The sequence below is a fragment of the Lactuca sativa genome, chromosome 7, assembly GCF_002870075.4.
Source record: "Lactuca sativa cultivar Salinas chromosome 7, Lsat_Salinas_v11, whole genome shotgun sequence".
Lineage (NCBI taxonomy): Eukaryota > Viridiplantae > Streptophyta > Magnoliopsida > Asterales > Asteraceae > Lactuca > Lactuca sativa.
The window spans coordinates 6,271,489-6,299,265 of record NC_056629.2 but is presented as its reverse complement, the minus strand read 5'-3'; the positions used below and the strand labels follow the sequence as shown (position 1 = coordinate 6,299,265).

Genomic DNA, 27,777 nt, shown 5'->3' with positions numbered 1-27,777 from the left:
AACTAATTTTTATATTATAAAATGAAATAAAACAAGTTAATGACATAGATGTGACGTATTAAAATGTATACAAAATATTTCATAATAAATTGACATTATTTGTTTGTGAAATAACACATTAATTTTTTTCTTTCTAAATTAATATATTTACAATATTTTGTTGAATATATATTAATTATAATTATATATTATATATAATTAATATATTGTTAAAATGTTAATATTTAAGATGTACGTAGAACGGGTTATTGGAATTTGGCCTAAAAATCGTTTTTTAGCAATAAATTTAGGGGGTGAAAATTTTCATGTAATTTTTGTTCATTTTCATTAAGAGACTATAAATAGTGTTCTTGTTAGAGTGTTGATGATAGTCTTGATTCTGCTTGATCATCGGTCGGAGACTGTGAAGTAGAAAGCAGAATCTCACTGCATACCAACCGAAATCTATGGGCGACGATTATAAACCAGTAACTATTCTCCTTGATTTTATTTTAATCAGCCTCCTTCTTCTCGAATCCCTCGGTTTTTCCATTTGTTCCACTTTTATCATGATTTATGCATTAATCAGTGATTACAGTTTCCAGAATGGATTCCAGTTCTTTATGTTTAGTACTATGTAGATTTCGGAAAATTTAGATGAATCCATGTATGTGTGTAGTTATCTATATATGTTTTGATTGTACAATCCTATATGCACGTCTCGGTTTAGATTGTAATTAACGAATGGAAGCTAGTTAGGGTTTGTGATTCTCTGTGGAAGCGTTTGTATGTATGTCATCTGAATTTTTGCAGAACTGAACAAAATCCGATCAACTAAGAGCAATTTTGTTTGTAAACAGTTGCTATAGATTCCATGACTTGCAATCTATGTAAATTTAGATATCATTACCTATAATACTCAATTGATTACTTCTTTAAATAATCAGTACCTCGTATACCATGATCTAATACAGCTGAAATATCTATAATCACTTTCAAAACGAATTTACCTCCTTTTAAGTAATACAAGTGACAAGTCCACTTGGATATTGCAGTTGTCTGAGGAATACATCAATATTGGTGAGCCAGAGACTCATAACTGTGTGATCAAGCTGGTTAGTAGACTTCATAAACCCTTTCCTTGTTCTTGTATTTATTTTTGTTGGTGATTTAGGTAAAATGTCATCTTAATTATAATTTGTTTGAATAAGCTCATATGAACCAGTGGATAAACTCTATGATATTATTGTACTGCAGAGAGTAAGCCCTAAGAAGCATAGGGACAAAGTTTTTGTTGGGTGTGGTGCTGGTTTTGGTGGTGATAGACCATTGGCAGCTCTTAAATTACTTCAAAAAGTTAAACATCTCAACTATCTTGTCCTTGAATGTTTAGCAGAACGGACCCTCGCTGACCGCTACCAAGCGGTGAAGTCAGGCGGTGATGGTTATGACCCTCACAGTAAGTTTTCACATAGAGGGGGGCATTTACGTCTTTTTCATAGAAGAAAGGTCAAGAGTGAGTCTGTGTCCCACCTTTTCGGGTGGGACAAAAGTCAAAAAGTTGAACTTGTGTCAGCTGACATCGGTCTGAGTCCCAGTCCAATGCATGTCAAACACAGTACAACCTGTTATGTTCTGTTTTGTTCTGTCTTGTATTGCATAACAAATGGGGACTTATTGATCTGTGTATATGCAGTTTCAGAGTGGATGGAGTTGCTTCTTCCATTGGCTGTTGAGAGAGGAGTCTGCATTATTACCAACATGGGTGCAAGTAAGCAACATATTCTTAACATCTTTTTATGCAGGGTCCTCACATTTTCGCTTGTTTAAATGTATTATTTTTTTTGGAAGCAAATGCATTGGGTGCTCAGGAAAAGGTTTTGGAAATTGCAAGCAGAATGGGAATCAGGGTTACTGTGGGTGTAGCTCACCAATTTGATGTTGCCAAAGCAGGTATCAATCATGTTATTCTGATAACTAAATTTGTGAAGTCGACCTCATTTTTAGCTGTGTCAAACTTTGACCTTGTGTTTTGGTTTTCCATACATATCCAGGTCTTGGTGCTAATCTGAGAAATTTGAATGATGTAAGCATGTGCTTTTCTGTATTTCCATAACTGTTTAGTAGCTAAATTGATAAAATGGTATCAGCATATTAAATTTTAGCAATGATTTCCTCATTTTTAGGGTGTAAGCATATATCTAGGAGCAGCTCCAATTGTGGAGTGTCTTGAGAAGTACAATCCCAATGTTGTCATCACTTCCCGTGTTGCTGATGCTGCCTTATTTCTAGCTCCAATGGTATAAAATCATCTTTTCTTCCATTTCTATATATAAAAATAAAATCCCTATCTAGAAACTTCCAACAAAGTGTAAAATCATTGATCTTTAATCTTTATTGGTTACAAGGTTTATGAACTAGGTTGGAACTGGGATGAATACATGTTATTAGCCCAGGGCTCTTTAGCTGGACACCTTCTAGAATGTGGGTGTCAACTCACTGGAGGATACTTTATGCACCCAGGTGATATAATTATTATAGTAATAAATACAAGTTTGACTTTTTTGGTCATGGTCAAACCTATTATATAATATTCCGATCCGAATGCAGGAGACAAATATAGAGACATGCCTCTTGAGAAGCTTCTAGATTTGTCCCTTCCTTTTGCTGAAATTAGTTATGAAGGTAAAGTGTGTGTAGCAAAGGCAGAAGGGAGTGGTGGGGTGTTAAATTTCAGTACTTGTGCTCAACAGCTTCTTTATGAGATTGGGGATCCAAGTGCTTATATTACCCCGGATGTGGTGAGTCACTCAGTGCTTAAAATTCATAATTACAATTTTGGTCCCTCAGTAGAGCAGTTGATTTTTGCAATTTTTGTCCCAAAAACTTATCTCTTGCAGCTTCGGTTTTTGTTCCTGTTCCAAGAAAATGACTGTATATTTCATATTTAGGACCAAATTTGTAAAAATCGGCTATACTCAGGGACCAGAAATAGTCATTTTACTCGGATCAATGATAAAAAAAAAAACGTTACAAGAGCTTCAAATAAGGAAAAAAGTTGCAAGTGAAAACTTTTTAGGATCAGAATTTCAAAAATAAAAAAACTATACTCAAGAGACCAAAAATGTGAATTAATCTATATTCAAAGATATTAAAATTGGTTTTACACTATTTTAAAGTATGATTTTTTTTTTAATCAGGTGATAGATTTTCGAGACGTTTCATTCCAGCCATTGTCAACCAATACAATTGGTTGTGATGGAGCAAAACCTGGTGCAATATCTGCACCTGATAATCTTTTAGCATTAGGTTCAAAGGTATTACTATTTATTTCACGATGTAAATTTAGTTTCATGTTGAAAATTTAGGTGCTGTTTGTTTTGGAAGTGGTTAAATGTCTTTTTCCAAGTTTGCGGAAGAAGACGTGCACTTGCAAAACGTCTACCCGCCAGAAGGGAAAAGTGCTCAAAAAGTACTTTTATAGAAAAACAAACGAGGCTTAATCTTTTATTTGTTCTAATGAAGGACTGTGGATGGAAAGGATGGGGAGAGATATCGTATGGTGGATATAAATGTATTGAACGAGCTAAGGCTGCTGAATTTTTGGTAACAATCCTGTATTTATTATTAGAGTAAATTACACTTTTGATCCTTGAGTATAGCTGCTCTTTGCAATTTTCGTCCCAACAAGTTTTCTCTTGCAAATTTGGTCCTCATTTGAGGTCTTGTAATGCATTTGGTCCCTCTTCCAAGTTAAATGACTATTTTTGGTCCTTGAGTATAGCTTATTTTTGTAATTTTGATCAACATAGCAAGAGAAAAAAAAATTGAGACCAAAATTGCAAAAATTCAGATATACTCAGGGACCAGAAATGTAATTTAATCTAAGCATGTGTTATCATTTTGATTTGATAGGTAAGATCATGGATGGAAGAAGTACATCCTGGTAGTAGTAAGTGTATAATGTCTTATATAATCGGAGTTGACAGCCTAAAGGCAAAGGCAATTAGGCTTGAAAATATTCCAAGGGCTCTTGATTGTGAAGACATACGATTGAGAATGGATGGGTTATTTGATGAAGAGAAACATGCCATTCAATTCACCAAAGACTTCATAGCTTTGTACACAAATGGGCCCGCAGGTGGCGGTGGAATTAGGTCTGTCTGGATAAAATAAATGATTTTTATATAAAAATAAAATATACACACTTGGGGAAATAAAAGGAAAGAAATAAACGAGGTCAAATTTATAAGAAGTTAGGACTTATTAATACCCTCTTTGCTTAGCTTACAATCTTGTATTTTGAAATGCAGCACCGGACACAAGAAAGAGATCATTCTTGAGAAAGGATTGGTATGTAACAGCTTGTTCATATCTAACAACAAGTTGTCACAATATTTTATTTGAAGTGATCTAAATTTTGGTTCCTGAGTATAGCTGATTTTTGCAAATTTTGGTCCTTGTTACAAGTAAAATGACTACATATTTGGGACAAAATTTGCAAAAATCAGTTAAACTCAGGTTCTACTTGGAATAGGGACTAAAAACGTAAAAGGAAACTCAAATGAGGACCAAAATCACAAAAAAAGGTTATACTTAGGGACCTAAAATGTAATTTTCTATTTATTCCAGAGTAAGTTATATTTTTGGTCCCGTTTTTTCATTTTTGATCCCAAAATTTTTTTTTCTTCCAATTTTGGTCTTTATTTGAGATATTTTTCATTTTTGTACTCATGGACCAAAAATGTAATTTACCCTTTATTTATTTTCAGGTTGGGCGAGAACATATCTATTGGAAAATCTCCGCAAAGCAAAACCAACCCACAAACTCAAAGAAACGAATCGCCATAATCTCTGAAGAAACGCCTTCGAATAATCTAAACAAGTTGGTATCAATATCATCTCCTTGGACCGGGACCCACCTCTCCCCGGCCCCGTCAAACCAAAAGGTCCGTTTGTATGACGTGGCACATAGTAGAGCCGGAGACAAAGGTAACGATATAAACTTTTCCATCATCCCACATTTCGCAGCGGATATTGAGCGTCTGAAAAACATCATAACGCCAGACTGGGTCAAAACAGTCATCTCACCTCTTACAAAGCAGACCACTGATTTGACCCGGTCAGATGATGACATGGAACTGAGAGACAAATGGGTGGATGAAAATGTTAAGGTGGAGGTCTATGAAGTACGAGGTGTGCATTCGTTGAATGTTGTTGTGAGGAATATTCTAGATGGTGGTGTTAATTGTTCAAGGAGAATTGATAGGCATGGTAAAACTATATCGGATCTTATATTGTGTCAAGAAGTTGTTGTGCCACCTTGATTCGACAATGATGTATGCATGTAACTGTAAAATTATCAACATTTATTTTTCATGAGTTTGAGAATATGTATGGAAGTACATTATTTTATATATATCTAAATATTTTATAAAACTCATCTTATATTAATCAAAATCAAAATCATGATACCCAAAACATAATACCAAAAATATAATTTATTTTGTGGCTTAGTTAAATAAAAAAATTGATATACAATAATACAAAACAAATATATACAATTTTAAATAATATTTAAATAAGAATGACATACTCAATTTGATTTAACAGCTGAGTGATCATTAAAAAACATCTTTTATTCAGCCTCAATGTGACGATGACTTTAAGTGAGAGGGGTAGGGATGTTAATTAGACGATTAGAACGAAGGGATTTGGTGGACAATCACTTTAACAAAATATAATTATGTTCAAGAATACAATTTTGTGATCATTTTGGTTTAATACGATAGATATTAGAAGGAAAAAAAAAACTCAAATTGTTAATTAGCATAAAGATATATCGCATATACCTTTTACTAATAATATTATTTAAAAACAATAAAAGCTAGCCATCCTTTCTTATTGCATCAAAATGGAATATTATCCGTGTTTTTCTCAAAATTATGAAAACGTCCAATCACGTGTTAGTGTTTTATGAATTCGATTAGAGTTTAACCCTTGTACCGTTGTAAAAAAATAAAAACAAAACGAATTTTGTGTGATTTATATTAGTTTTTTGTCTATTCAAAAGGAAAAGAGTATTCAATTATTTGACATGGATATTTAAGTGTTTGGTAACCCATTTTTGTTGGGTTGCTTTCTTCTTAATTGTTAAGGTTTTTGATCATTCATTTCGAAAGCAAACCGAAGAAGAAAACACAGAAAAGAGAGAGAGAGAGAAGAATCAAAAATGTCGTTCACAGGAACTTTAGACAAATGCAAAGCTTGTGACAAGACTGTCTATTTTGTTGATTTATTGAATGTAGATGGAATGACATATCATAAATCATGTTTCAAATGTACCCATTGCAAAGGAACGCTTGTGGTTTGTGTCTTTCCATCCTTTAATTTCTTCTTAATTTTGTTGTCGAATATTCGGATGACTAGTTTTATAATGATTTACAATGCATATGGCCCGTTTTAACCTTCATGGAGAATCAATGATTATATATCTCATTATGCTGACACGAGATTGATATAGCTCGTATATATTCATTGTCATTGAGTAACACGTTTTTATATTGATTTCACATGCGCAATTCATTTCCACTATCCCTTTAGGAATAACATTTTGTAATGTTAATACGTAATGCGGGTGTTCATATTTTATTAGTATCTAGCTAGTCTTTATGATGAAATTTATTGTCTTTCAAAAAATACAGATTGTGGATGCTTGTTTTTATCACTTTTTACCGTTATCATCGAAGAGTTATTATTAGTGCGCTTGTCTTGAAATCAGTAGAGTTTGAAATCTATGAAAAGACCAAGTTTATAAATTATTATAACTTATTGGAAGGATGAAGACTGTTTTTCATAAAAAAAGAAAAAAAAACATATCTTTGGTAGAGAGTTATTAGCTCGTTTATTTTCATTATTTGATTTGTGTACCCTATGTTGTATGCTTGCATGAAATGTGTTTTCATGCAAAAAAGGTCATGTATAGTAGAAAGTTATTATGAAATTATAATAAAAAACATTAATTTTGTATTAATTAATGAATTAATATAACTTGTTTTGGCAGATGAGCAACTACTCCTCCATGGACGGAGTCCTCTATTGCAGGACTCATTTTGAACAACTTTTCAAGGAATCGGGAAATTTTAGCAAGAATTTTCAAACGTGTAAGGTTTTTTCAATATATCTATTTACAAGAATTTTCAACGATCTAAGAAAATAGCATGATAAAACCATAAGACCGAACATCTCATAATATAAAATCCATAAAAGAGATTGTTTGTTCTATATTGTTATTAATTAGCGACACAAAAACATTTTAAAAAGTCACATTTAATTTAGTTTGAGTTTCTGATGTTGCTTCAATTTTTGCAGCAAAAGCGGAAAAAGATTCACAGGTATATATGTTTAAATATTTTATGGGTACATGAGTTTCTTGTCCTTTTATATATTGTTTTTCAAATAACATTTACTGTTGTGATGCAGCCAAAGGCACCACCAAGTAAAGTTTCATCTATGTTCTCTGGAACTATAGACAAATGTAGAGCTTGTAACAAAACCGTTTATCCTCTGGAAAAGGTTTGGACATTATTAGTTGTTACTATTAGTTATGAATTTAACATAAGGAATATATATAGTTACTTTTATTTATGCATTAAAAGTTGCATCAGAGATCAATATTGCTTTACATCATAGGAAAAAACAACCACTATATAACTTGAAAGCTGTATACAACTTTTATTTGCTAGGGATGATCGAACAATACCATCATATATACTATATTGATTTGTATCTTATGCATTAAAAGTTGTACATCCGACGACTTTTGTGTAAAGAATATTTACGTCGCATTGGATTTAACTATATTTTAATGTTGGATAAACTACGTACACAACATAGGCCATTTGTAAGAAAACATATACCTGTATATATATGTACGTATATAACATTGGAGTTTTAGAATTGAAGCATAGGAGAAGTATATATATATATATATATATATATATATATATATATATATATATATATATATATATATATATATATATATATATATATATATATATATATATATATATATATATATATATATATATCCAAGTTAAACATAATCATGTTATAATGACTTGTATTTTAAGCATGAAAAATTTGTGCCTTATTCATCACAAACATTTTAGTATATAATAACTTGTACATGTACTTCATGCATGCAAAAGGTGACCATGGAAGGAGAACCATACCACAAGTTATGCTTCAAATGTGCTCATGGAGGTTGTCCTCTTACACATGCATCATATGCTGCCCTTGATGGTGTCTTATATTGTAAGCACCATTTTGCTCAACTTTTCATGGAAAAGGGAAACTACTCTCATGTCCTTCAAGCCGCAAACCAAAAACATACTGCTTCCTCATCCGAAGAGCAACCACCAGTAGAAGAAGGTGAACACACCGATGATACCCAATCTGAACCACCACCGGAGGCTGAAGAAGAAAAAGAAGAAGAAAAAGAAAAAGAAAAAGAAAAGGAAGAAGAAGAATCCTAAACAATACATCAATCATACAACCATACACAACCACGTTTTTGGCTAATTTTTGTCATATTGATTGTATATTTAAGAAAAATGTTTCACATTAATTCCTATAGAGGAAATACCAAAAACCCAGAAATTATTTCTTATTTTGTGATTTATTTGATTGTCAAATCTATATTGAGTGTCAATGTATGTATGTTTATACAAACGAATGTGTAAATGTTTTGGAGTTCATGAATTTATGACTTATTTTTAAGAATTCACGTGAATTGGAGCAAAATGTGTAAATGTTTTTACAGTTCTTGATCTTACACATGCATATGAACGTTCTTAAGTGCCTTTAAACATTCAAATAAGTCCCTTTAATTTTTTCATACGAATTCTTTTAAATATGCAAACAAATTTCTCCAAACCTCTAGCTAATTGTTTTCAAACTTTGAAATGCATGTGAACTTATATGTCCATCTCTCCCTTTTTTTTTCGTACATGTTGGACAACCAACTGTAATTGTTGCCAAAACTTACTTCAAAATAATAAAAATGGGTATAATGGATTAATGGGCTAATTCGAAGCATACCCAAAATGGTATAACTATACATTAACACAAACCCCATATTTTTATGGAAAGGAATGGTTCGAACATTTAATCTGGACTTATACTCATGAAAACCCCCAATTTTTATCGGAAGGAATGATCTAACATTTAAAATTGACTTAAACTCATGAAACAGAGACGATGGGATCTATATGGTGATGATATTGATATACTGAGATCCATTATGTACATGAAGAACTAGAACCCTTCCCAAGGCATCATGATCACGAACAAGATGGATATCCATTTCTTTGCTACTTGTGAACTATCCAAGCTCAGATCGTTAAAAGATCGAAACGAGCCAAGCCCTCGAGCCTAGAATTAGTCCCATTTAATAAACAAGTCCGATATCGAGCCTACAGGTAAGGGCTCATTTAAGCTTGCAAGCTTAAACGAGCTTTCATTTAATATAATTTTATTTTATATATTATTATTTATAAATAAAATATAAAAAAATAATGAGTTGATCAGGATCTTTAACTAGATTAACGGATAAACTAGTCTTAACGAGCTTCTATAACTTTAAACAGATTTGCTCAATTAGTTTAAAGCTCAGCTCGGCTCATTTTCATTTCTAGTTGCAATCATGAATTGAATGATAGTTTTGTCGGTTTCACTTTTTTGAATCGCACAAAAAAAAAAAAAAAAATCAAAAGTAAATCGTTTTGATTCCTTTCATGGTTTTATTTGTTTTCTGAATAATGATAAATTAACTAAATTAGCAAGCGATATAATACTAGTATAAATCAATGAAAAAACATCACAAATCACATGATATGGAGATATGCCTTTTGGGGCTACTTACATACGTGAATGGTGAGACGTAAGGGACGTTTGGAGCGCTTGAAGGGTTGGGGCTATTTGCATAAGCGAATGGGGAGACTTACGTCAGTTTATCATTGTTTGTTTCATTATTTTGTCAAAGATAAACATATGACATTTATCAGTGACTTTTTTTTTTGTTAAATTTTATAAACAAATATTGGACTGGACAAGCAATTTTATATGACTATCCATTAAATTCATTAAGTCACAAACAAACACCACTTAAATATATCAATAAAATTATCACACATTAAAAACTAAATTAGTCGAAAGTAATATAAAACACAAAATCACGTCATATTACCAAACAACGAATCCGAATGTTTATACATTTTATCATACCTTTGATACATGTCGACTAAGTGAACTTTAGATATCTAAAAGCTAAACACTTACAGAATTTACCAAGTGTTTCTAAAATCATAGCATGATAGCATATGATGATTAACAGAACAATAAAACATAATTATAATATACTATATTATATTTGTCATAATAATAATAATAATAATAATAATAATAATAATAATAATAATAATAATAATAATAGTAATCCAATACTTAAATTTGCATATATTTTGGATATACCTGCATACTAGAAATTTGTATCAACTTCAGTGGTATAGTCAGAATTTTGTTTTAGGATGGGCTAAATAATTTATAAAATATGAACGATAGTAAAATACTTCAAATGATTAACAAAATATAACAATATATGAAGCAAAAAATTTTCTTATAATTTGAAAATTTTAATATATATATATATATATATATATATATATATATATATATATATATATATATATATATATATATATATATATATATATATATATATAAACTCAAATTTATTTGGGTGGGCCAAGGCCAAGCCTTGTATTAATGTGGCTAATAAACTTATAAATTGATATATATTATTTTCTTCTGAGATAAATGACATTATCAATATTTTAAAAACCGATTAAGACCGGCTGGACCGGAAATAGATCGGATCAACTAGCAACGATGTTATATTTATTTCTAGACTTAAAACAATTTTTTTAGATTTGTTGGTTTTTCATATCTATTTAGATTTTTGGATACATCTTTTGTTTGTAACTTTATTATTTGCAATTCCAAAAAATGACTTTGAGAATCTTTTGAATATGAGTTAATCTTATAATATTTGAATTGATTTAAAATATCCATATTGGCCGACCTTGTAGAAATTTAAAATGACAAAGAACTCCTTGTATCGGATCTTTAATAAGCTTTTCTCTAGCTTAAGTGGTTAGATGTTATGAAACTTTTTGGTACAAAGTTATGTAAATTGTGTTTGTTGTTGAAATTATGTAAATTCTAAAAATAGGATTCATCACCGTTATTTAGACACCATTTTTAGAGTAGAAACTAATAATGAAACCGCTTCAACTAAAAACCCGATATTTAAAAGATTGGTCTATTTTAGATTCGGGTTTTGATTCTATTTTGATTCTACCGTTATTTAGACTCCATTTCGTAGGGGCATTTTGGTACATACACTTCTCTTACTTCCTTCCCTACCACCCAAAGATTTTCCTTCCCATTTTCAACATCGTTTCATCAACCAATCAACGAAATTCGGTTTTCTATAAATATCAAAACAGTAGAAGAAGACGGGTTAAGATTTCTCTTTGTTGCAGACAAGCAACAAACTCCGCTAACTGACACTCTTTCGCTCTTACGTCATCAACCGCTCGTCTTTTTCCACTTCTAACCTAATTTCTCCTGGAATAATCCGCCATTGACTGTTCTTAAAGCTTCAGATTGTACTCCTCATCGGTAAGTTTCAATGTCCACCACTTCATCTGCACAAACTCCTAGACATGTAGTATCACATCGATGTGCATACAATTTACGATTGTATGTGGATACTGGATACGTGTGTATGTGTAGTTATTTGATGTTTCTGTTGAGGTATCATGTGTAATTTATGTTAAGTTCTGAGTAACTATTTGTTGTGATGCTTCAAGGGTACATAATGAAAGGTGCGTGATTAGGATTTGGATTTCACATAGTAGCTTGTATCAGGATATTTGCGGTAGATATAGAAATTGAGTTGTTAGAGTAAAATTGGGCTATGATTATGAGAGTGTTAGACTTTAGATGAGTCAAATGGTTCTATTTGACATGTATAGATATGATTAAGTTTGACTAATTGATTGTTGTAATGTTTTTTAGGGTACATTTTGACTAAAGACTAATCAGAAATAGGATTATCAGACTATTAAAGATTGATTGTACAATGTGTAGCTTTTTGAAATGGTGTGTGTCATTAATATTTGTTGTAGGTTTAGAGAATAATCTCTTATGTTATGGGAAACTTAATTGACTTTGATGGTACAATTAGTAAATCTTATGTCTAATCTCTAAGATGGTAGAACTCTTTTTGATAGGAAATGTATATATGTGGTTAAGTTTGAGTAATTGGATGTTATGTTTATAGGGCACATACTCACTAACATTAAAGTTCATTAATCAGAAAATTTGTTTCAAATGATTGAAGGTTGTTTATAGAAACATTAATCAGAAAATTTGTTTCAAATGATTGAAGGTTGATTATAGAACATACGTGTATCGATACTTTTCATGAGTTTCTGTCTAATTTTAATTGGCATGTATGATGGAAACTCATGTAGGTTCTAAAAGTTGAGTTCTTATTCTAAACTTCATTGACATGATTAATTTCCAGACACCCTAGAAAGAAACATTTCAACAATCAAGTACTCAAACTCTGCTTTGACTGCTTGATTATTATAATGTTTCTAAGTTGCATTTTGGCGCACATTGACATCAACTGATTACAAATTGATCCCAGATTTGATTTAGAACAGCAGACACGCTAATGCCTGCAGAATCATGTATGTAAGGCTAATTCGATGTGTATGTATGATAGATGCTTATGTAGGTTTTAGAAACTGATATCTTCTTGTCAACTACATTCAGGATACATATAGCATATTTAAGTCTAATTTCAATAATTTGATATGAGAATATTGAAAATTTGTTTATAAGACATGTATACTTGTGTTTATGTTTGACATATCGATTGTTGTAATGTTTATAGAGTACAGTTTGGCATATATTGAACTCAAGCAATGAAAGTCATTGATTTTAAATCACACTTTGAAACCTAGTGATTTTCTGATTATATACTTATATTGCAGGTGCTTGAGATTACAACCTAATGAGAGTTGCTTTTACTAGCACCTAGAAATCAAGTAAGCAAGGGAAGATATGAATATTTCATCCAGTTTCCAAATTCGTGGTTGTCAAGGTACCAGTCATGGAACATTAAAGCAAATGAACTTGCAATCAAGTTTTGGTTATAATTTTCTTGTCACATCAAGAGTTGTCTCCAAAAAGAAACTGATCACTTCCAGTAGTCATGGTTTTAGGCCAAACTATTCAATCAGTATACTTACGTCATCAAGAGGAAATTTAAAAACCGGTTGCCAGGGGAACGATTCACTTGCTTTTGTAAATGGGAATGGAAGGGATGTGGAATTTATTGAAGAGAATTCAAAAGAAGAAACTAGTCACAGTCAAGAGAAAAAGAAGGATTCAAAGGATAAAGATAAGGGAGAATCAGCAGAAGGGGAAGCCCCTACTTTGGATGAATTAAAGGAGTTGTTACAGAAAGCACTTAAAGAATTGGAAATAGCCCAACTCAACAGTACAATGTTTGAAGATAAAGCTCAAAGGATATCAGAAGCAGCAATAGCACTAAAAGATGAAGCTTTAAACGCATGGGATAATGTCAACTCAGTGTTACTTTCTATCGAAGAGATTGTGAAAGAAGAGGACCCCACTAAAGAAGCCATCCAAAGAGCCAAAATGGCCCTTTCTTTAGCTGAGGCTAGACATCAGGTAGCTCTTGAATCATTAGAACTTGCAAAAGAGAAAATTGAAAGTGAAGATGAAAATAAGAGTTTAATGAGAGAGGAGGAAACTCTATTGGCTGCTCAGAAGGACATGAAGGAGTGTCGTGTGAATTTGGAAAACTGTGAGAAGGCATTGCTTCGGTTACAGAATCGAAAGGATGAGTTGCAAAAAGAAGTTGTTATGTTGAATGGACTTGCGGAAAAAGCACAAAATGATGCGTTGAAAGCTGATGAAGATGTGGCGAATATAATGATTTTAGCAGAGCAAGCTGTTGCTTTTGAACTCGAGGCTCTGAAACGTGTTAATGATGCTGAAATTGCATTACAAAAGGCTGAGAAAATTCTTTCTGTATCAATTGCAGACAGTAGTTCGGAAAGTACATTGCTCTTTTCGGACACAGAGACGGACGAAAAGGAAGGAACTTCGGTTGAGATAATTGGTGACATGGACGGTGATGTGGCGATTGAGGGTGCTTTGGGCGAGCAGATACAAGATAGTGTAGGTCAAATGTCTGAAGAGTCTAGATTTTCTGATGAGAGTGACCAAGAGACCACTGAAAGTGATGCAGAAAAGACAAAAACTGGGGTTCAAGCAAAAAAGCCGGAAACACAGAAGGATTTGACTAAGGATAGCACACCGTTGCCTTCTCCAAAAGCGTTGTTGAACAAATCATCTCGTTTCTTTTCTGCTTCCTTTTTCTCGTTTGCAGGAGATGGCACTGAGTTTACACCAGCTGCAGTTTTTCAGGGCCTTGGTGAATCCGCAAAAGAGCTGTTACCTAAACTGGTAGTTGGATCTTTGCTTCTTGGTGCAAGGTATAAATTTCTTTTAAGTCTAAACAAACAATTGAAGTTTCTTGGCTTATCTAAAGAAGATTCTGGTTGTAGAAAACTTTTCACGTGCTGACTTGTAGAATATTGATGGCAAACGTTTGTTCCCTCTAATCAATAATGTTCACACGTAACGTAAATGACAGTTTTGCCCTATATGCTAAACAAGAAAAGCGGATTGGTAAACTATTTCAACAGCCAGACATTATCACCACTACTATCGATCAGCAGCCAGACTTTATCACCAGCACTATTGATGATGTCTCATCAAAAGCTCAGCCCTTGGTCAGACAGATAAGAAAATTACCTGAAAAAGTTAAAAAGCTAATTGAGTTGCTTCCACACCAAGAGGTATGTTGTTCCTTGCTCACCTTGTATTTTATAATTTATATTTCTTCTCTTTCTAATCATATATTCATATTGCAGATTAATGAGGAAGAAGCTTCCCTTTTTGATGTATTGTGGTTGTTGCTTGGCAGTGTAATATTTGTGCCTATTTTTCAAAAGCTTCCTGGAGGTATTTACAATTTTAGATTATGATTATCCCACTAATACTGGCTACAGAACAATACCATATTCATCTCTTTTGCTAGTATAATTGGGGCAGTTTTGCTGTTTAACAACTAAAGTTATTATATTTTTCAATCAAACCATAAAAGTTCTAGTCATTGTTCCAATTTAACATTTTTGACCCGATATAATAGGTAAAATGGTTAATTTGGCAAAAAAATGTCTGAAACTTTTATGGTTTGATTGGAAAAAATAAAGTATCGATGGTTAAAGATATAATAGTTTTTCTGTAATATTCCCTATTAGTATTACTAATGTGCTCTCTTCCATTTGGTTAGGAAGTCCTGTTCTTGGGTATCTGACAGCTGGCATCTTGATTGGACCTTATGGTCTCTCGATTATACGTAACGTCCATGCAACAAAAGCAATAGCTGAATTTGGAGTTGTTTTCCTGCTTTTCAATATCGGTCTTGAGGTTTGAATGAATGAATCCAAAGTCAACAGTTTCTTTATGGGGAAATATGTATTACAATTCATATCAAATCTAAACTTGAAACTGTATATCATTTGCAGCTGTCTGTTGAAAGACTGAGTTCCATGAAGAAATATGTTTTCGGATTGGGTTCGGCTCAGGTAACAATCCAGCATAAGTAGTTAATTACATTTTTGGTCCCCAAGTATAGTCTGATTTTTGCAATTTTGGTCCCTAACCGTTTTCTCTTGCAATTTTGGTCCTTATTTGAACCCAACCTTTGTTGGTGATACAGGTGTTGGTGACAGCTGTCGTGATAGGTTTAATTACACATTTTGTCTGTGGACAACTAGGACCTGCTGCAATTGTGATTGGTAATGGTTTGGCTTTATCATCTACAGCAGTTGTCCTACAGGTATTCATCAATAGCAAAAATGAAACCACATTTACATTATTTCTTTATTTTTGATTTACAAAACATGTTTAAACAAATTTAATTATTGTGTAGGTGTTGCAAGAGCGTGGGGAAAGCACATCACGCCATGGACGAGCCACATTTTCTGTTTTACTTTTCCAGGTATTGTTGAGTTTATGATTTTGAAAGACTTACTTCTTTCATGGCTTTAATTTTGAAACCAAGTAAATTACAAAAATGGCTCTTGTGTTCTCTGCTTTTTACCGCGTTTAGTCCAAAATTTAAACATTTTTTGAATTTTGGTCTTTATTTTATGGTTTCATATCAATTATGGCCCTGGAGCCTTGAAGTAAAGACCAAAATCGATATGAAACCTTGAAATAATGCTTTAACTTTGGACTAAACATGTAGAAATCAGAAGACCATTTTTTTCTATAATGTGCTGCTGATTGTCTCTTTCTGACAGGATCTAGCCGTTGTTGTTTTGTTGATTCTCATACCTCTTATTTCACCAAACTCGTCCAAAGGAGGGGTAAGTCTGTAAATCAAAACATTTCTCTTCATCTGATGTTTTTAACTTGATCACAAAGTTGAAGCTGTCTTTTTTTTTTTACGTTATTTACAGATAGGTTTCTTTGCAATTGCTGAAGCTCTTGGATTGGCTGCTGTAAAGGCACTTGTTGCTATCAGTGCCATTATTGCTGGAGGACGTTTGGTAAGTTTTGTATATTCATAAAATTACTATTTTGAGCTTCCGACACTTTTTTTTATTTTGCAGCTGCTTCGCCCAATTTACAAGCAAATTGCAGAAATGCAAAATGCAGAAATATTTTCTGCAAATACTCTTCTGGTTATTCTGGGTACTAGTCTACTTACTGCTCGTGTAAGTCTTACTTTTTTTGTCATTACATTTGTGATCACTACTGGGCTAATAATCACAAGAGTAACCATAAATGGGAAGGTATTATCATAAAATGACCACTTTTTCAACTTTTATCACAAAATGATCACCTATTTCATGAAATAACTTTTTTTTTTTCGTGCAATTGTTTTATCAGTAGTCTCCACTAGAAATATTTTTAGAATAAATTTGTGAATATATTTTTTATTCACGGAAATGACATCATTGTCGTGAAAAAAATAAAAGAAATCGTGAAATAAATAGTGTCGACCACTGAAAAAGCTATTTCGTAAAATAACTGGTCATTTTGTGATATTACCTTCTGGCTTCCGGTTTGGTTATTTTTGGAGTACATTACACTCTTGGTCCAAGAGAAGAGCAGAATTGCAAAAAGTTTTCTCTTGAAATTTTGGTCCTTATCTAAGGTTTTTGTTCCAAGTAAAAAGACTATATGTTAGGACCAAAAATAGCCATTTACTAGGAATATGATAAGCTCTCAAACAAAATAAACGATAAGTAACAGAACAATCACGTAAAAGGAAGAAAACTTCAAATTTCAAAGGTAACTCTCCATTCTTTCGAGAGGAAATGGAACTCTCCAAATGAGTGATAAACACAAAATTCTTCTCTACCTCACACAAAGACTGGACACGCTTAAATACTCATAGGCATGGAATGGTCCCCAAAAAGCCTGGCTAGACAACGTTAGTGCTAACGCCACGACGACACTACGACTAATAACAGCAAAAACAATAAAAGAATATTCCTGCAGAAGAAGGCACAAAGACTAAACTGCCCCTGCCACTTATTTGGGCTAAGTGTTGGTAACACGGGCTGATCCAGTACTTGCCTTGTGCCTCCAGACCTTCAACTGCTTGGGCTCATCAGAATAGAGACCAAAAATGTTTGTTAGCAGAACCTAAATTAGGAGCAAGAATGTAATTTAGTGTTACTTTTGTGATTAAAGGTTAATTATATCCATTTAAATGATTAAATGGTGTTAACAGGCTGGGCTTTCAATGGCACTGGGAGCTTTTCTTGCTGGTTTGTTACTCGCAGAAACTGAATTCTCTTTGCAAGTTGAATCAGATATTGCTCCATATCGTGGCCTTCTGTTGGGTCTCTTTTTCATGACGGTAGGCCGCATAATCTTTGTTTCACAATTCAAGATAATTTACCATAATTAACATCATTTTTAAGTAGTAATGACGAGATTTTTTTTATTGTTTTTCAGGTTGGAATGTCTATCGATCCAAAACTTCTTGTCTCAAACTTTCCTGTTATTATGGGGTCACTTGCACTTTTAATTGCTGGGAAAACCATTCTGGTGGCTGCAGTTGGTAAACTTTTTGGTGTCTCGTTAATATCTGCCATTAGAGTTGGTCTTTTACTCGCACCTGGTGGAGAATTTGCCTTTGTTGCGTTTGGTGAAGCCGTCAATCAGGTCACCAACTTCTTTTCTTATTTAATGTTACTTGGAAACATCTTTCTTTTATTTTTACTATCCAAGGGCCTGTTTCTTTTTTACTTAATGGGTCTGGACAACTATATATCAGTTCTTTCTTGTATAAACAATCATTTGTTATTTACCGTCGCTTCTATACACATCTACTCAGATTCAGACAGTTGTTCAGTCCAAAAAACAGTCTTTCCGTATACAACACTTTATCCAGACATATTATTAACCATTCACAACCTAATGAGAAAAAAAAAGACCCAAGTGAAGTCACATTCAACAGCAAAATTTTGATATTTGTATCTTTTTTCATTTCAGGGTATAATGAGTCCTCAGCTATCATCTTTGTTGTTTCTTGTGGTGGGGATTTCAATGGCCCTGACACCATGGTTAGCTGCTGGAGGCCAATTAATAGCATCTCGTTTTGAGCAGCATGATGTCCGCAGTTTATTACCTGACGAGAGTGAGGTAAATTAAATCTGGATTTCTCCTTCTCATACTTAATAAGGCTAATTAATCTCATCCATCTCATATTCTCTTCAACTTCAACTTCAACTTCTTTCAGACAGATGACTTGCAGGATCATATCATTATATGTGGGTTCGGACGCGTGGGCCAGGTCAGCATTACACCAGTTTTCTTCTTTATTTTATTTGCTGCTTTTCTAACTCCTATTTCCAACCTTTTTCTTCTTTCAGATCATTGCCCAGCTTCTTTCTGAAAGGCTAATTCCATTTGTTGCCCTTGATGTGAGGAGGTATCAAGTTGAACATTTATAAGACTGAATTTTAATTTTGGTACCTCAGCCTCAGTTTATCATATGTTTTCCGCTTTGGTCCCAAAAGGAATCTGTGTGCAATTTTGGTCCTTATTATTATGATGTTTTAAATATACAGCTGTTAGTTTTTTTTTTTTTTTTAATGGTCATTTTGCCATTGGACCAAACCTGGAAAAAAACAGTATACCACAGGAACCAAACAATTTTGTAATTTTTTTCTATATTTTATTATTAAACCTGGAAAATAATTTAATAATAAAATTAAGAGAACTTTAAATTTGGTCCTTGTGGTGTTTTTTTGTTTTTCAAGCTGGGTCCAAGGGGAAAATAGTAATTTCAAATAATTTAACAGCTGAGTAGTGTAGTTAGAAAATTGGTATGAAACATAAGGATCAAAATTGCAAACCAAGTCCTTTTGGGAGCAAAACTGAAAAAAAAAATATGGTGAAGTGAGGAAAATAGTGATTTATTGATTATTGATCTGAGGGTTGTGAATTTTGATGAATATGATGTAGTGACCGGGTAGCAGTGGGACGTGCACTTGACCTTCCTGTGTATTTTGGAGATGCGGGTAGTAGAGAGGTGAGTATTAGGAAAGTTAAATACATACTAGTATATACAATAACAATTACAAGCTTCCTAAACTACAAACTCATTTTTCCATAATCAGGTGTTGCATAAAATAGGGGCTGAAAGAGCATGTGCTGCAGCTATAACTTTAGACTCACCTGGTGCAAATTACAGAACCGTTTGGGCTCTCAGCAAGTATTTCCCCAATGTCAAGACTTTTGTACGCGCTCATGATGTTGACCATGGACTCAACTTGGAAAAGGCTGGGGCCACAGCCGTAATTTTACTATTTTCTCTCTTTCTCTCTCTTTTGTTTATTTATTTATCCTTTCCTTCACTTTCAGAGTGACTTAAACATATACTACATTGCTTTTGCTGCAGGTTGTCCCCGAGACCTTAGAACCAAGTTTACAGTTAGCATCTGCTGTTCTTGCACAGGTAAGTATAGTTTTTTTCACTTCATTTCTGTTTTACTCATTACTTGTTTATACTTTAAATGCTTGTGTTTTTATATTTTCTTAGGCTAAGTTGCCCATGTCAGAGATAGCAGCTACTATCAATGAGTTTAGATCGCGTCACTTATCAGAGCTTACTGAGGTAAACTAACTACCAAACCAATCATGCTCAAATAATATTGGAATTTTTCTTAATTTGAATTACATTGGCTTGGCTTGAGTACAGCTGTCAGAAACAAGTGGAAGTTCTCTTGGTTATGGGTTCTCAAGGATCATGTCAAAACCTTCTACTAAATCTTCTCCTTCCGATTCTTCCTCTTCTGACGATAACCTCAGTGAAGGAACACTCGCAATATAAATCAAGCAAAAAAAAAAAAAGTACAAGAATGAATAAAATGGAATTTAAAGGGGAGTGGGAAGCAAATTTATTGCTCCTCCAGTACAGATTGTACATAAAGATAATAGCTGACAGTTCAATTCGTTCCATTTTTTTGGTTTCCACATACATATACATGCTCTTTTTGTATCATTTCAACATACTTAGTTTAGTTTCTACAACTGTCAGTTTTGGTGTTAAACCATAAAAATTCTTAAAAAGAGTGCACGACCATGTCACTCATTCACACAGATATAAGTGACTTGATGCTTTTCTAGACATGTAAACATCATCATCTCATATAAGCAAAATTCATAAAAACATGCTCAACATGAATTATATTAGGCAAACACGTTCTACTATGTGGCTAACACCCAAATCAACAAGTGACTCCAGTTCTGTGCATGAATTTCTATTTGTTGAAACAGCAGTGGACAAACAAAGATTAAATAGAAAAGGACATGAATGAATTCGTTAAGACCCATGAACAAACTTCAAACTATTTGTGTGTTAGGAAACACAAATACAAAATTAACCTAAAGGAAAAACTGAAGACATACATACAACAGTTGCACACACAATTACAAAATTCCAGCAAGTGGCAATCTCTCCAAAAATTCAAGAAAATTTAGATTAGAAAACACTTTCATTTTCTATCCATACTCCTATGTGGGACAAGTGCGTCTTAGTGAGAAAAACTACTCCAACACCTATCCATATAGAAATGCAACTTATAACCATAACAAGCCAATGCCAATTTTTCTACTTTTATCAAGTGCTCATGCATTCTAAACAACTCTCTACATCTATGTACCAAAGCAAATATTCATCACAAATTCCTCAGCTATAATAACTTGTGTATCATGGGTTGGAAGATATTCTGTACATAGCTCGAAATTCAATCCATTTACTTGAGATATTGGACTAGTTCTTGTTTTATCTCACATTAACACTCAAGTGACTCAAAATTAAGAATGCATCAAGACGTTTTCAACATCTTAATCATTATAACAATTACTAGATTTTTATTTAAATAATTTTTTTAGATTATGTGTTGATGGGTCATCACAATTCACAACCACCTTTGACTCACACTAAAAACTTATCGGTTCTAACTCAAACACATTTTGACTTATTACCCAACTCGTTTAACTCACTTGTTTTGTCAAAGCGCTATAATATCACAAAGAGAAATTTTAGAATCAAACAAGATGAACTAGGTTTAATATAAGACAACTAAATTTTCAGAACTTCAATTTTCATTTTATCTATCACAATAAAATGAACCACGGGATTTTGGTAGATATAGGTTTTGTGAAAATAACATTAATTTCCAAAATTACCATTTTGGGTTTCACTGATATATTCTATGTATTTTATTTATTCTCATTTCCATCTAATACTTTTCAAAAACTTTATCTACCCGTCTTTGAAATATCTAATATCACCAATTTTTCATCCGAAATTCACATTTTACACCCTTGTATCTAATCCACTTCTCATTTGCTATGTTTCCTTATCTTTTTGTTATTTTTCAGTAAAAAACGATATATTTTCTCGAAATTTTGGATTTGTTCATTGGTCTTAAACATTTTCTTGAAATTTAAAAAAAATAAATAAATAAATAAATAAATAAATAAAAACTTGTCTAAAATGTATTTGTTTTGCTCGGAAAATGTGACAATAAGATAATCCGAAATAAGTCCAAAATGTCCATGTTTCCGAAATGATAGTTATTTTGGTAAAACTTGAAAAAATTAGGTCAATCACCCCATATATTCCCAAACTTCATGTTGTCATTTTTGTGAATATTCCTTTTAATGTTCTACCCATAATCTAAAAAGCAACAACTCATCTAAAAAACAATCAAATATGTTTCCATCTCTAACGATGATCTCTCTTTTATACATCAACAACGCTCATTCCTTGTGCTTTCTCAATGCCATTATCTTTCATTAGTCTCCTAACACGTTTAACACCTTCCCATTTGTTCATATCCGCATAAACATTGGATAAAAGGACATAATTCCCACTAGTTTCAGGCTCTAATTTAATCAAATGCTCAAGTGCCACCTCACCAATCTCTAAATTCCCATGGTTTCTCGTTGCACTTAGTAAAGATCTCCATAGAACCGCATTAGGCTCCATGGGCATGGCCCGGATCTTTTCCAAGGCCTCATTGACCCGCCCGGCTCGACCCAAAAGGTCAACCAAGCACCCATAATGTTCAAGCTTTGGCTCGACCCCATATCTCTCCCTCATCGAATAAAAAAGCTCACAACCTTCATCCACCAATCCCACATGTGAACAAGCAGAGATTATCAACACCATTGTAACATCATCAGGAGCTAACCCTTCCAACAACAATTTATTAAAGAGATCAATCGCTTCATGCCCATACCCATGAGTAGCGAATCCTCTAATCATTGCGTTATAACAAAATATGTCTTTCTTAGGCAATTCATCAAACACTTGGCATGCAAACTCCAAGAACCCACAGTTCACAAAAAGATCAATCAAAGATGTCACAACAAACCGATTAAGCTTCAGATTATTCTTTACCATATACAAATGTGCCCAAATTCCTTCACTAAAAGCACCCAAATCAGCGCAGGCATTGATCAGTGCTACAAAACTGATTTCATTAGGCTTGATTTTGGAACCTCTCTGCATATCACTAAACAAACATAGAACCTCCATTGACGAACCAGTATCATCAGCACTGGAATTATAAGCGGATAATATAGAATTCCATAAACCCAAATCAGGTTCACTAATTTGATCAAAAAGATACCTACAAACACCAAATTTCCCACATTTTGAATAAAAACTAACCAATGAAGCTTGAACAAACTGATCATACTCGGTGGGGTCAAGAAACTTCAATACATGTGTGTGTAGGGCTCGACCATGTTTGACCCAAATGGGGTTAGACCCACATGCCTTGAAAAGAGATGGGTATGAGTAAGAATTAGGTTTGATTGCTCGTATACATAGAATTTGATTGTAAAGCGAGAAAGCCAAGTGGGTACGTTGGCCATGGTGGTTATGATGGGTGAGGATTGACGAGATGAGGGTGTTGAAAATGTAAGTGGTCGGGTTAGGCACTCGATCGAAGATGGTTAGTGCGTAGGATAAGGAGGTGGGTAGGGTGGAGGATAAGATCGCTGAGAGGAGTTGGGTAAGGGGGTAAGTGTGAAGGATAAGACCAGTTGTGATGATTTGGGCATGAGCTTGTTGATATGTGTCTAGGGTTTTGCATTTACTTTGCAAAATTTGAAGAATTGGGTTTCTAATGAAAGGATTTGAAGATTTTTTCATGAAGGTAAGAGAGCAGTGAATTGGTTGCCAAATTGATGTCGATTTGGTGATGATGAACAACAGGTGCCTTCTCCATTACAAGGACTACAATGTTTGAAAATTCAGTTAACAAATGTCAAATTTCCTCGGACCAAAGAAGACAAAATTCATTAAGATAGATAACTACATGAAAGCCTTATATATATTTGATATTTTTCATATTAATTCATAATTTTATTTTATTTTTGACAAAAATACTTTATATTTTTTTGACAGATTGTTAATCTTTCTATTTTAAAAAAAAGTTTTTTTCGAAAGAAAAAGTAAGTTTAATTCCACACATTATATGGAAATTATATGTAATTATTTTTTTATTTAAATACTAAATGTGAGATCGCGTATTATACGACTTGATTTAAAAAAAGATTAAACATAAAATTAAAATGTAAACAAAAAATATTTTTTAATCTACAATTTTAATATATATATATATATATATATATATATATATATATATATATATATATATATGACTTTAATTTTAAAATTTGAAACAAACCAAAAATTGACAAGTGAATAATATTTATTTAAAAAACACATCAAAATGAAAAGTGTCAAAACTCATGAAAGATTGACATGTGACAAAAAAAACCTTCATTTATTAAGGAGTATTATTTTAAAAATACATCAAAATGACAAGTGTCAAAACTCATTGGAGAATGACACGTGGCAAAAAAAATTTCTTCATTTATTAAGGAGTATAAATATATTAAGGAGTATAAAGCTTTCATGTGAAATTTATTTATTTATGATCCTCTTAATTTAAAAAAATGCCACAAAAATCATGAAGCCTAAATCATGAGGATGTTTTTTGTTTATTTTCTATATCGAGTTTTCATCTTTTTAACTGACATAATTATCATGATTTTATCATCTTAACCTGTTATCATGTCATATTTATTCTCAGTCTTATGGGTGTTTGGAGTTACTTATAAAAACGATTTATTGTTTTATTAGCTTTTTAAAATAAATCAATAAATCAAAAAAATATTTCATAAATGAATAAGTGGTTTTAGAAATAACTTTTAAAAATCATAAAATGAAGTTTTAAAAAATGTTAAGAGCTCCTTATATTCCAAAAGTGTTAATAACTTATTCATCTAAAATAACTATAAGCTAATTCAAACATTAAAAAAAATTTACTAAATTATATTTGGGATTTAAATATAAAACCATCTAAATTATATATTTGAATTTGTACAAAGCATAATACAATAAAAAATTATGATATCAAATCAAATGATGCAACTTGAATTAGTTATAAAAGATATAAAATATATTCAAAAAATTAACAATGTTACTATTCAATCATACAAATTTATATTGTTATTTAGATTAAAATGACACCGTCTCAATGTGTAACACCCAAAATTTTCAAATAATTTTTTCACATTTTAAAAACACACTTTCATTCATAAATATTATAAAAATGTCATTGTATCACATATTAATCCATAGAAACACAACCCAAGATCATAATATATAAAAACTCCTCGTGTGTGTACTAATCATGTCGGCGCCTTCCCGCGGTCCTCACTGGTACCTAAAACACCTAACACAACATTGTAAGCATAAATGCTTAGTGAGTTCCCCAAAATACCGCATATAATACATAATAGCCACTCGAGGCTATAACACCGTGGACCCTCCGGTCCTAACTCTATGGACCCTCTGGTCCTAACTCTATGAACCATCCGGTTCTAACCTTGTGAACCTTCCTGTTCTAACTCTGGAACATACACTGCATGAATCACATAGAAATAATGCAGTGCATCACAATCACATAAATAACATACAAGATACTCTGCCATATAACTCTAATTACCACTCTAGGTAAAGTATAGTGAGAAGACTCACCTCGGGTAACTCGGTAATCTCGAACTCGGTAAAATTTGGTCTAGCTTCCGCCTAATCACATGGAATAAGCACTCTAATCAATACAACTCTCAAGGCTAGACTATTCCCTCTCTTAGCACTCTCAGAAGGGTAAAAGACCATGTTACCCCTCTCATGGCTCAAAGACCTCAATATTGACCAAACCCTAAAAGTCAACAAAAGTCAACTCTCCGGGTTACACTGCGCATACCAAACCTGTACGTTGGGCGTACCCGGCGACCTCACAGAAACGGGGAACGTGACCCCCTACGTCGCGCGTACTGGGATTACGTCCCGCGTAGCTCCTAATTTCAGACTCCTTAGCTTTTGGGGTCTTAAACAGTTAAGACACACGTCCAACTTTCAGATCTGACCATCTCTAAGCCTCTTAATCCATAAAGTTGGTGACTTAAAGCCTTTGCATGGCTGTAAAAGTCACCAAAACCCATAACATTCCATTTCCAACCCTAGATAAGCTCATAGCTCAAGCATAACCCCATAACAACGACCAAGTTGGGATTTTTATGGATCTACATCACTTATATCACTGAAATGGGACAGATCTAGGTCCATGGAGTCCCTTATGCTCATAAAGTCTCCACCTTTGGGACTTTAACCCTAGAAATTGTCCATGCAACACCAAACCAAAATAAAGATGAAAGTTTTGAGCTTTTTATCTCTAGATGAAGCTCCTCCCTCTGAAGAACTCAGATCTAAACTTGAACCTCAAACTCTAGCCTCCACAAGCTCCTCTCCTTCTTCTTTACTAACACACAAAGGCACTTTTAGCTCAAAACACTCACACACAAGCTTAAGGATGAAGGAAATGCTCTCTTAAGGTTTCACTCTCTGATATGGTGGCTGAGGATAAAGCCTTAGCATTCCTTATATAGTGCACAAGCCAAATATTAGGGTTTGCATCTGGGCCCACTACGCCCAGCGTACCTAGGCGAGTCCGCGTCCATATTAAGCGCATGAGTATGCACATCGTACTCTCCAGTACGCCTAGCGTACTCATTTGCTACAATTTTCACCTAAGGGCTAATCTTGACAACTTGACAAAAGATAAGGGTTAAATAGTTGTACCTGAATTTCGGGATGTTACAATTCTCCCCTACCAGAACCAAATTTCGCCCTCGAAGTCTTATGCTGAAAACAACTCCAGATGCTGCTCCCGCATCTCTGACTCCGACTCCCAATTCAGGTCGGACCCCCTCCGATGTTGCCACTGGACCTGAACCAGAGGCACCTCCTTGTTCCTCATAACCTTGATCTTCCGGTCCAAGATCGCGATCGGTCTCTTAACATAATTCAGACTCGCGTCCACCTGGATATCCTCCAACGGCACCACTGCCGACTCGTCGGCTATACACTTCCTTAGCTGAGACACGTGGAAGGTATCATGAATCTGGCTCAACTCTGCAGGTAGCTCCAAACGATATGCTACCTTACCCATCCTCGCGGTCACCTTGAATGGCCCAATATACTGGGGCCCCAACTTGCCCCTTTTCTTGAAACGAGTCACTCCTTTCCAAGGAGACACTTTTAGGAGTACGAGGTCTCCACCTAGAACTCAAGCTTGGATCATCGCCTATCCGCATAACTCTTCTGGCGACTCTGAGCCGTCAACAACCTATGTCTAACATGATGTATCTGCTATGTCGTTTGAAGCACTATCTCAGTGCTGCCTATCACTCGTTGCCCTACCTCTCTATAACGCCCGTAGATCCGGGCTAGTCAATTTAGAGGCAATAGGGGTATAAAATGACTTTTCGACAAAAGATTATTAAGAATAAATAATCTTAACCAAGTTTTAGAATATGTCACAAGGTTTTCGTGCATATAAAGAACGTCGGAATCCGAGTTATAACGAAGAAGTTATGACCCGTCGAAGTTTCGCGACAGAACCGGCACGATATCGCGGAGCGTAAATAGTGAATTTACGATAG

At 33.5% G+C, this 27,777-nt stretch overlaps 4 protein-coding genes across 5 annotated transcripts; 3 read left to right on the top strand and 1 right to left on the bottom strand.

The window, feature by feature from the left end:
• Positions 1-303: 303 nt before the first annotated feature.
• Positions 304-5,398, top strand: LOC111912889 (uncharacterized). The gene is made up of 14 exons (XM_023908625.3): positions 304-467; positions 1,035-1,094; positions 1,237-1,438; positions 1,676-1,750; positions 1,831-1,932; positions 2,034-2,065; positions 2,166-2,279; positions 2,388-2,502; positions 2,590-2,780; positions 3,180-3,296; positions 3,505-3,585; positions 3,895-4,136; positions 4,293-4,332; positions 4,752-5,398. The coding sequence occupies exons 1-14, from the start codon at positions 447-449 to the stop codon at positions 5,304-5,306; spliced, it is 1,947 nt and encodes a 648-aa protein (XP_023764393.1). The 5' UTR covers positions 304-446; the 3' UTR covers positions 5,307-5,398.
• Positions 5,399-6,107: 709 nt separating this feature from the next.
• On the top strand, positions 6,108-8,766 carry LOC111912825 (LIM domain-containing protein PLIM2b). Its single transcript, XM_052765398.1, has 5 exons — positions 6,108-6,346; positions 7,043-7,142; positions 7,351-7,373; positions 7,462-7,554; positions 8,193-8,766. Exons 1-5 carry the CDS (start codon positions 6,212-6,214, stop codon positions 8,517-8,519), a joined length of 678 nt encoding a protein of 225 aa, XP_052621358.1. The 5' UTR covers positions 6,108-6,211; the 3' UTR covers positions 8,520-8,766.
• Positions 8,767-11,469: 2,703 nt separating this feature from the next.
• LOC111912890 (K(+) efflux antiporter 2, chloroplastic) lies at positions 11,470-20,781 on the top strand. Of its 2 annotated transcripts, XM_023908627.2 has the most exons (21): positions 11,471-11,727; positions 13,113-14,645; positions 14,807-15,011; positions 15,087-15,177; positions 15,509-15,645; positions 15,744-15,803; positions 15,938-16,057; positions 16,151-16,219; positions 16,524-16,589; positions 16,683-16,772; positions 16,836-16,940; positions 17,966-18,094; positions 18,193-18,402; positions 18,733-18,882; positions 18,980-19,033; positions 19,113-19,171; positions 19,708-19,774; positions 19,863-20,039; positions 20,144-20,200; positions 20,285-20,359; positions 20,444-20,781. In XM_023908627.2, exons 2-21 carry the CDS (start codon positions 13,183-13,185, stop codon positions 20,573-20,575), a joined length of 3,516 nt encoding a protein of 1,171 aa, XP_023764395.1. In that variant the 5' UTR covers positions 11,471-11,727; positions 13,113-13,182; the 3' UTR covers positions 20,576-20,781. The 2 variants fall into 2 exon arrangements, with proteins under 2 accessions (XP_023764394.1, XP_023764395.1); XM_023908626.2 differs by having other exon boundaries at positions 11,470-11,727; positions 14,807-15,177.
• Positions 20,782-22,350: 1,569 nt separating this feature from the next.
• On the bottom strand, positions 22,351-24,044 carry LOC111912891 (pentatricopeptide repeat-containing protein At5g43790). The gene has a single exon (XM_023908628.2). It carries the CDS (start codon positions 23,912-23,914, stop codon positions 22,496-22,498), a length of 1,419 nt encoding a protein of 472 aa, XP_023764396.1. The 5' UTR covers positions 23,915-24,044; the 3' UTR covers positions 22,351-22,495.
• Between the last annotated feature and the right edge of the window lie 3,733 nt (positions 24,045-27,777).

Excerpts from the sequence above, each read along its gene's own strand:
- LOC111912891 (XM_023908628.2), bottom strand. The coding sequence starts at position 23,914 with ATGAAAAAATCTTCAAATCCTTTCATTAGAAACCCAATTCTTCAAATT.
- LOC111912889 (XM_023908625.3), top strand. The coding sequence starts at position 447 with ATGGGCGACGATTATAAACCA. Across the intron at positions 3,297-3,504 it reads TTTTAGCATTAGGTTCAAAG|GACTGTGGATGGAAAGGATG; the intron begins GTATTACTATTT and ends GTTCTAATGAAG. Across the intron at positions 4,137-4,292 it reads GCAGGTGGCGGTGGAATTAG|CACCGGACACAAGAAAGAGA; the intron begins GTCTGTCTGGAT and ends TTTGAAATGCAG.
- LOC111912825 (XM_052765398.1), top strand. The coding sequence starts at position 6,212 with ATGTCGTTCACAGGAACTTTAGACAAATGCAAAGCTTGTGACAAGACT. Across the intron at positions 6,347-7,042 it reads ATTGCAAAGGAACGCTTGTG|ATGAGCAACTACTCCTCCAT; the intron begins GTTTGTGTCTTT and ends TTGTTTTGGCAG. Across the intron at positions 7,555-8,192 it reads CCGTTTATCCTCTGGAAAAG|GTGACCATGGAAGGAGAACC; the intron begins GTTTGGACATTA and ends TGCATGCAAAAG.
- LOC111912890 (XM_023908626.2), top strand. The coding sequence starts at position 13,183 with ATGAATATTTCATCCAGTTTCCAAATTCGTGGTTGTCAAGGTACCAGT. Across the intron at positions 15,646-15,743 it reads TTTTCAATATCGGTCTTGAG|CTGTCTGTTGAAAGACTGAG; the intron begins GTTTGAATGAAT and ends TATCATTTGCAG. Across the intron at positions 15,804-15,937 it reads TCGGATTGGGTTCGGCTCAG|GTGTTGGTGACAGCTGTCGT; the intron begins GTAACAATCCAG and ends TTGGTGATACAG.